Genomic DNA, 9537 nt, shown 5'->3' on the forward strand with positions numbered 1-9537 from the left:
GGGTTTTTAAATTTTTTGTTTAGGCTAAAGCAGGAGGAAACAGAAGCATATGCAAATGAAAAAGACTGAATGGACACATGGGTAAAAAAAAAATCTCAATGGGTCAAATGGGGGGAAAGTTGTAGACGAAAGGTATTCATGTAACATTTGTTTAACTGATTTGCTGCAAGGTTGGAAAAGAGACATACTGAAGAGAGATGCCAACTGGAAAGGGCATTTCAGCTTGAGGCAGAAGACAGTAGGAGAAAGATGGGGCTACAAAAGAAATTCGGCTAAAATCCAGAGACGGGTCACTGGATAAGTGAAAGTAAAGAGAGTTACTGGGGTGACACAGGTAGAGATGTACTTCTGTTGGTCAGCGAATCGGTAGGCGGTGGTATGAAGGGGAAGGTGGATGGATAAAATGACAGTGGATAATTAGGCAAGTGGATTAGCTGATTAGGCGGTGAGTGGGTAGATGGGTGGCAGGTTAGTGGGTGGTTAGGTGTTTAGCTGGGAGGGTATAGGTGTGGGGCATATTATTTAAGATCCGGCCCCTCCCTCACCTTGACCCGGAAGCGGATGAGTGCTAGCCTCACGCAGTGGCTCAGGCAGGCCGGTGGCAGGAACCAGGCCCGTGGAGGAGGGGTGCCCTTGTTGCCCACGTGTCCCACGATCAGTTGCGCTGTCTGCCGCTCGGCCTGGCACCGACGGCCCCACTCGGCCAGCCGGTCCTTTCCCAGGCCCCCGGGAAACATGACCACCAGCTCCAGGCCGTCGCCGCCGGGATAGGCACAAGCCTGGCATAGCGCTGACAAGTAGCCCAGCATGGCGTTCCATTGGCCACCACACACCCAATCCGTCTGGTAGCCACCATAAAGCCGCGGAAGCGCCGAGCCCGCGTCCACAAGCACCCGGGCCCCGGGCAGCGGAGGGGGCGGCGGGTGCAGCCCAGGGTGCGCCTGGCCGTGGTGGTGGAAGTGGTGAGCGGGGTGATGGTGCCGAGTCGGCCCCGCGCCCCCGGAGTAGGCACCCAAGGCAGCGGGCGGGAGTGGCGGTTGCAAAGGCGCAGAGCCCCTGGCGGTGCGTGGAGCCCCGGGAGCTAGCGCTGCCGGAGGCGGCAGCTGGCGATGCTGGTGCTGTTGCTGCTGGCGCGAGACCGTGCGCGCGAGTTTGAGGAGGTCCACGGGCACCACGGCCCCGGGACAGCGCTTCTCCAGGAACTCTTGGAAGCCCTGGACGCCCATGCTTCGTCGGTGGGCAGACGAGACGGCGGCTGCGCGAGCAGGTTAGGTGGCGATCTGGGCGCGAAGCTGGGGACGGACGCGTGCGCACTCCGCGGGGGGCGAGGGGGCGGGAAAAGGATTCCCGAGGGGAGGGGTGAGCGGGCGAGGGGATGAGGGCGGGGTGGGGAGGAGACCAACAGATTGGATTTGGGTGAGGAGGAGGAGTGAGGCCGGCCGGATTTAGGGAAGGCTGAGAGGATAAAAGCGATGATGGACTCTAGTCACTTCCCCCCCCCCCCCCCCACCTCCGGCCGCGCTTCACCGCTTCAAAAGGGGTGAAGGCTCTCCCTTCCACCGCCGGGAGCCATGTTGCCTCGTCTTCTCTATGGTACTCGCTTTCTAGACGGGGGAGGGGGAGCAGGGCGGGGCGGGGCGGAGGGGCATCCTGGGAGTTGTAGTCTTCTCTACGGCCTCAGGATGCAGTCTAGGAACAAGATTTACCACCCCTTTCTGCCCTTGAGCTCACAGGATCCGAAGTGGTGGGGTGTGATATGTGTTTAGGATTTGCACTACAACTCCTGGCGTCCGCCTAGTTGCTTCAGGCTATTTACCGCCTTTTCCAGGAAAAGGAGTTTGGGGAGAAGTGATGCATCATGGGAAAGGAAGTAGAATGGATTAATTGAATTCAGCTAAAGTATGTTAAAATTCTCCAGGAGGGAGAATTTTTTTTTTTTTTTTTTTTGCTGGGGCGTGGTGGGGGAATAATATGCGTAGCTTTTAATGAATGAGATGGGACACATGAAATTTAAAAGCGATAACCGACATTTCTGTAGTAATCCACTTAACTTTTAACTACCATAATTCTTCAAAGCATTGTTGGCCCCAATTTATGAGTGGTGAAATTGACATTATTTGCCGGACGCAGTGCAGAAACAAAATGAAATTGAGTATCCCTTTTCTTCAAAATCTCTTTGGTGTGGAAAATAAGTACCAATACAACTTAAACTTCAAGTTGTATCTTTCCAGTACTCACTGAGCTACAGTGTTGTATAGTTAGGACCTTTGTTTCTAAACCTCATCGTGAATCAATCTGTCAGGAAGCTTTTGCAAAATAACTGCAAGGGCTACAATTCTGGACGGACAGAATCATAATCTTTTGAAAAAAATAGATTTTCAGTTGATTTTTGATGTAGCACCAGTCTTCTGGCTGGCCTTTAGGGCCCACTCTCTTAGCAGGAGGAGGGCAGAAAACATGTTTTGTAATAGTAGCCAGATCTGGCTTGGAACATGAGAGATGGGAGATCATGGCAGGCAGAGTTAGAATGCAAAAGTGCAGAGCCCAAGAGTAGTAAAGATGAATGAAGTTGGAGAACAGTCTATTAGGATGCAAAAGCTGTAAAAGCTTCAAGCTCCATAAAGGAATTTATCATAAAAGAATAGTGGAGATAGAACAAGACAGATTTGCAAAGAATAAATAAATGGTGAAGCAGTGCATATAGGGAACTCTTGAAAATGACCAGTGAAAGTAGAGAACAGTAGCTTGAATGGATGAAAGATGGAAAGAATAGAGGTTTTCTAGTACAGTGAACACCTGTTGGATTGTCTGCTTAGCCCTCCTTTTCTGGGAAATGACTCTCCTCCCATTGACAGAGTTACAGCAAAAACTGTCATGTTCTTATAACCGTAGCTCAGTGGGTCACAGGTGGACAAATAATCCAAGCTGGGTCCATCAGACTCATTCCCTAGAAAGCTAGAATTGAACCACAGAGATCAGTTTTTCCTAAGCATAAAACTTGGAAGCTGTCAGCGATTTTCCCACCACAGGGACAGAGGTATAAGATACTGATCTACAGAAAGAGAAGAAAAATGCAGATTCTCAGCACAGAGATGAGACATAGTCTTCACTGTGTTTAAGTTCCAGGTTATCATTCCTGAAACATTTCTAGTCCTTGGTTTCTGTGAGGCAACCCCATATACTTATTATTACTACTTTTACAAAGTAGTTAGAAACTACTTATGACCAAAAACAAAGTTCAAGACCTGATATGAGAAATAGAGTATGGCAATTTACAGACCCTAAAATACGAAATTGGCAGAGATTGGAGATATCCCACATCAGTTAATGGAAGTTGGCATTCTGTGTTATCTGGCAGCAAAGCAGTTGCTTACTGCTCTCGGGGCTCAAAACAGAGCATGGGCTTTGCTGAATTAACAGTGGTAGAACTCTGTCTCATGTCAAATGTTTCAGTGGTTCAAGTGGTTAGGAAATTGGCACTTAGGTAATTGGAATGAGGTTATCTGTGTAAGCCTCTATAGATTCCTTGTTCTCCAAATCCCCCAAATGTGATGAGGTCTCCTTCTGTAAATGGATTTAGCTGGAATCAAAGAGAGGGTAGGCGTAACATTCCCAGAGCAGATCAGAAAAGAGAGGCTTTACAGCCTTGAACACAGCCTATTATTTCCTACTTAAGCTCTAAACTGAAGATCTTGAGTGGAATCCTAGGGAGAATGAGCCAAGTCGTTAGGTAGAGTGCTAAGAAATAGAAACTGCAACAGGATGAGCCAGATTATTCCCTTTAGTAGATCTGAAGATTCAAAGGGCATAATTTGACAAGATTCTTGGACTGATTAGCATTCAGAGTCCCCTCAAATGAAATCCACAGGCAGTCAAATTAGGTTCTGAGGAAGTTTTATCACGAGAAAATCGTATCTAGTGAATAGGGACCAGAGTCAGAACAGCGATTTTCAAAGTTTGGTCCCTGGACTGGTGCATCAGCATCAACTACAAACTGTTAGAAATTCTCAGGCCTCACCTCAGACCTCCAGAATCAGAAACCGTGAGTGGGGCCAGCAATACTCATTTTAAGTAATGTCAAAGATAAACAAAACTCAACATTAGTTAAAGCAGTGAAAACATTTTATTCAGTAACTACTGCCAGTAGGGGGAAAAAAAACTGAGCTCTGTTCCCACTTGCACAGAGGTGACTAGGTGTTTTAAAGAGAGGATGAGGGAAGAAAGAGAAGGAGGGCACAAGGACTCAAGTAGAGTGAGGGAAGTGAAAAATTACAAAAAGTGGGTGATAGTGTAAAAGGGAGTAGGTCAGCTTGGTCTGCTAGCTGGCAGTTGTTGAACTTAGGATGCTATCCTCCTACAGACTGGGGGGGGGGAGGTAAAGGCCCTAGCCTTCCTGATGATTACATTTCAAAGGAGTGGCTCTCAGGTACTTAAGAAATATCTGAGTTGTAGGAGATACATATACATCTCAAGGGGACAGGGGAAGAACTCACAAGGCTCTAAAAGGGAGGTCAGGGGCCTATCTTTAAGTGTTGGCTAGAACAAACTATAAATTCTTTTGATAGCCCTAAGCTTTCCAGATGGGAAATGGGTCATCTCAGAGACTAGCCTTAGGCTGCTAGAAGCCATACTAAAGTTTGGTCAAGTCTCTTGGTGCAGGTGTTTGAAGGGAGAGTTCATGTCAGGAAAGTTTTTGCCGGTCTCACCTCCAGGTGACTCTAATGCACTCTCAAGTTTGAGAATCGCCGCTCTTCTAGAGTATGCCCTAGGCCCAAGTACAGACTGGTTAAGTGAGAAGGTAAATTGACTCCCATAAATTTTTCTATGCCTGTAATTTATTCCTTTATTCCTATCCAGGTGCACTTCGGTGCATACTTGGTCCTGGTGGCTGATAATGGTGTGCCCTTCTTTCCTAAAGGGGAATTTTGATTGTGGTTAATCTGTTTCTCTATTTCTCATGTTAGATTTATTGTTAGTAGTTAAGTTTATTAAAGGTTGCAGGATCAAGAGGAGTTATGTTTAGCTTGTCGCTGAAGTAGACGAGGAAGGGGCAGGTCTATGCCATGCTATTGCTTCCGGTTGCAGAAGTTGCATGTGACTTGCAGTTGTCCGTGGATTATGTTAGGTATGGGCATTTGGGAATTGTAGATATGGGGAAGATGGCATATGTGTTGATGGACCATGAAGAAGAGAAGTATAAGTAAACATCCGTTGTTTTGTCTTCCCAGCACCCCTTTTCTACCACCTTCTCTGCCTTATCCACAGGGCTGCAGCAGGAGCCATCCTTCATGTACCTTCATAGAGAATTTGGGATTGAGCTGGAGGAGAGATGAAAAATCCTGGTTGCATTCAAGCATCTGATGTATTTGTTCCTAAGGCCCATCTGCATTATCCCTGGGTTTTGTGAGACACTACCATCTTTATAATAAATTCCTCTTTTTGCTTAAGCTTGTTCACATCAGATTTCTATTACTTGTACACAAGAGTCTTAACATAATACAGTTGAAACTTTATGCTGGATTGGCCAAAGAGGGTAGAGATAACATAGGCCAAAGCCCTGAAAGTTGAAGCCCTGAGAGGGGACAATAGATGTCACAGAATAGTAGTTGAAGTGCGTGCTTTGGAGCCAAGATCTGGGTTCCAATACCAGTTCAACTCCTTATTAGCTATCTGACTTTAACAAGTTACTTAGCCTCTTGATCCCTTACTGTATCTATGAAATAGGGACTCGTTAATTTATTCAACAGATTTGGCACCTACTACATGCCTGGAATAAAGCTGGGCACTGGGGAAAAAGCAGTTTTCGACAGGGAGCTTAGAAGTGAGATGGTAACGATACTTACCTCAGAAGCTTGTGAGGATTGTGAAGATTAAATGTGAAGATTAAATGATGTAAAGTGCTTAGCACAATAACTGGCACAGTAAGTTCCTAATAAATGTTCACTCGTGTCATGAAGGGTGGAGAGAAACATAAAGAAGTTGCACAGAGAGTTGACAGTGGACTCAATCTTCTGACATCTTCCACTTAAGTAGCAACTAGCTGTTCAGTTTCTGCAAGGGGCCCACTTAGCTTTCTCTATTGCCCAAATCCTTGGGCCCTGTTTGAGAGGCTATAGGTTCATATGGTTATAGAAAGTAGTTCATTAGAAGGTCTAATGAGGCTGTCATATTTCTTGCTTTTCTTGAACCAATAACTGGCTAATAACAAGTAGGGAAGTCATTTGATTAATAAAGGAGATGATGACCGTGGTCCTCAACCTTAATTACATTACTGTGTGTATGTAATGATACTGGTTATAGGGATGGGACACAGACACATTTTTTATTTTCACTTGTGGTAAAATACATACAACAGAATTTACCATCTTAACCATTTTCAAGTGTGCAATTCAGTAGTGTTAAGTATATTCACATTGTTGTGCTTTACATAGCTCTAAATAGCTTCCCAGGTGATTTTAATATGCAGTCAGTGTTGAGAACCTCTGAGCTGGAATGTAGAACCCTTACAAATACTGCTTAAATTCTTTTTTTTTAAAATTTTTTTAACGTTTATTTATTTTTGAGACACAGAGAGACAGAGCATGAACGGGGGAGGGTCAGAGAGAGAGAGACACAGAATCTGAAACAGGCTCCAGGCTCTGAGCTGTCAGCCCAGAGCCCGACGCAGGGCTCGAACTCATGGACCGCGAGATCATGACCTGAGCCAACTGACCGAGCCACCCAGGCGCCCCAATACTGCTTAAATTCTTGAGGCTGTTTCCTTATTTGTAACGTGCATGTGAGCTAGTCCTTTCCATTTCTTTATCACAAGGTCCTGCTCCTATTTGGACCATTACTTATGCTGTACATCTTCATTTCTGTCTTGAGCTTCCTTTGTAAGACCCCACCTTCTTTTCCCCAACTACTACTAGTTCAGCTCTTTCTTTTTTTTTTTAATTTTTTTTTTCAACGTTTATTTATTTATTTGGGACAGAGAGAGACAGAGCATGAACGGGGGAGGGGCAGAGAGAGAGGGAGACACAGAATTGGAAACAGGCTCCAGGCTCCGAGCCATCAGCCCAGAGCCCGACGCGGGGCTCGAACTCACAGACCGCAAGATCGTGACCTGGCTGAAGTCGGACGCTTAACCGACTGCGCCACCCAGGCGCCCCTAGTTCAGCTCTTTCTAAACTCTTTAGTCACAGAAAATTCTACCATCTCATTCTTTTTTTAAAACTTTTTTTAAAGTTTATTTATCTATTTTTTTTTTTAAATTTTTTTTTTCAACGTTTATTTATTTTTGGGACAGAGAGAGACAGAGCATGAACGGGGGAGGGGCAGAGAGAGAGGGAGACACAGAATCGGAAACAGGCTCCAGGCTCTGAGCCATCAGCCCAGAGCCTGACGCGGGGCTCGAACTCACGGACCGCGAGATCGTGACCTGGCTAAAGTCGGACGCTTAACCGACTGCGCCACCCAGGCGCCCCTAAAGTTTATTTATCTATTTTGAGAGAGACAGAGACAGTACACTGGGGCAACGGCAGCTAGGGAGGGAGAGAAAGAATCCCAAGCACAGAATCTGGCAGCACAGAGCCTGATGTGGGGCCCAAACCCACAAAGATCATGACCTGAGCTGAAATCAAGAATAGGACACTTAACCAACTGAGCCACCCAGGTGGCTCTCTACCATTTCATGTATCTAGTGGTGTACATTTTAAATGGGTTTTATATTGTCTTATGCCCCAACTGAAACACTTTCACCTCTGAACCTCACTCTGTCACATCATCCAACACCTTTTGGGCCAATACCTAACCTCCTCCACCAACAGACCTCACATTGACTCACAAGTTGGGTCCAATTTTGTCACCTGTTTCCTCTTAACATAGCGAATATGTAACGTCCCTTGAGTAGTTGTTACTATCATTTGAAGAAGCCTACTGTGTGCCGGATATAATGCTAAGCTCTTTATATGCTTTTTCATTTAGTCTGGAAACAATGCCTCAGAGTTACCAGGTCAATAAGGTAATAGATTTTTTAAAATCCTCATCTAATTTTGGATAATTTTGATAAGCCTCTAACTCTTCCTCCAGGGCTGTTTGCATAAACATATGCATGTTTCTTCTAAGTTATCAAGTGAACAAGTGATCTGATCTCATTGGGCAGTTTCCCAAGTCACTGTAGTGTGATAAATGAGAGATGTGGGAGGGAAATTTCAAAACGTACTTTTTGCTAAAGGTGTATTGTTGAAACATTGTCAATATGAAAGGAAAACTCAAGTTTGTGCAAAGGGCACATTTTGAATCCTTTATGAAACAAGCACTGGAGGGGCGCCTGGGTGGCTTAGTTGGTTGGGCTACCGACTTCGGCTCAGGTCATGATCTCAGTTCGTGGTTCGAGCCCCGTGCCGGGCTTGTGCTGACGGCTCAGAGCCTGGATGGAGCCTGCTTCAGATTCTGTGTCTCCCCCTCTGTCTCTGCCCCTCCCCTGCTCACACTCTGTGTCTGTCTCTCAATAATAAATAAACGTTAAAAAATTAAAAAGAAACAAGCACTGGATATAACCTCATGAAAGATATATAAGAAAAGAGTACATAGTAATCCTGATAATAGATGAAAACTTATTGCAAATGTATTTGCATTATTTTTCATACAGTATATCTGAGAGTTGTATGGCTTGGAGTTTTTCCCATGAGCTTGGGAGTCAGACAGACCTGGGTTTGGGTACAGGCTTCACCATTTCCTAGCTATGTTACCATGGAAAATTCTTTAATCTCTCTGATCCATAAATTTTCTCTGTAAAGTGGAGATAATAACAGACTTAGTTTATAGGATTGTTTTGTGAATTAAAAATACCACAGGTAAAGGCCTAGATAACACAACAAGTACTAAGAAAGTCATAGTGACTGTTACAATTATGGCTCATTGAGAAGGGTGGAGAAGAGGTACAGCTCAAAATTTCCTGGGGCTATAAATCAAGAGGTAATACACGGCTTGGTTAATTTGTTCAGTCAGCATAATCTATAGGACTAAATTTTTTAAATCTGCTAAATTACACTGGATAAATGAAGAACCAGTTTAAGCCAGGTGATTGCAATGACTATGAAAGCATTTTAATAAGATAACATATTCATTTTATAACACAGCCTTTATTTTCTGTTTCAAAACAAAATTTCCAAGAAACAAAACAAAATACTTACAATGGCTGGGTACAAATGAAATAAAAATCACAGTTTCAAAGAACCAAAATCAGACAACTGCTTAAAGGCAGATCACTTGGTTTACCAAAAACAATCCCCCCAAAAGCAAAACAAAACAAAAAGTTAATGTCAAGAAGGATTAAAATTAAAATTAAGTTTAACAACATACTATATAATGCTACATTCCCCAGTTAAGAAAGGAGAGTTCACATATACAACTAAATGTTAAGTGTAGAGAAGTGGCTGAAATTCTGCATACTTCATAGTAAATTATGCATGAAAGTTTATTAATTGCATAAACTTCCTGAGTGGCTCCCATGCTGCACTAGGTCTACATGCTTAATATTCATATCAAACAAAT

At 44.4% G+C, this 9537-nt stretch overlaps 1 protein-coding gene across 2 annotated transcripts in view; it reads right to left on the minus strand.

The window, feature by feature from the left end:
• Positions 1-1267, minus strand: part of FAM120C (family with sequence similarity 120C) — a 110846-nt gene extending 109579 nt beyond the window's left edge. For both annotated transcript variants that reach the window (XM_030305314.1, XM_030305315.1), the window contains exon 1: positions 546-1267. In XM_030305314.1, the coding sequence (XP_030161174.1) occupies positions 546-1226 (681 nt within the window). In that variant the 5' untranslated portion in view covers positions 1227-1267. The remainder of the gene's footprint in view (positions 1-545) is intronic.
• Positions 1268-9537: the final 8270 nt, after the last annotated feature.

This window comes from Lynx canadensis, chromosome X, assembly GCF_007474595.2.
Source record: "Lynx canadensis isolate LIC74 chromosome X, mLynCan4.pri.v2, whole genome shotgun sequence".
Lineage (NCBI taxonomy): Eukaryota > Metazoa > Chordata > Mammalia > Carnivora > Felidae > Lynx > Lynx canadensis.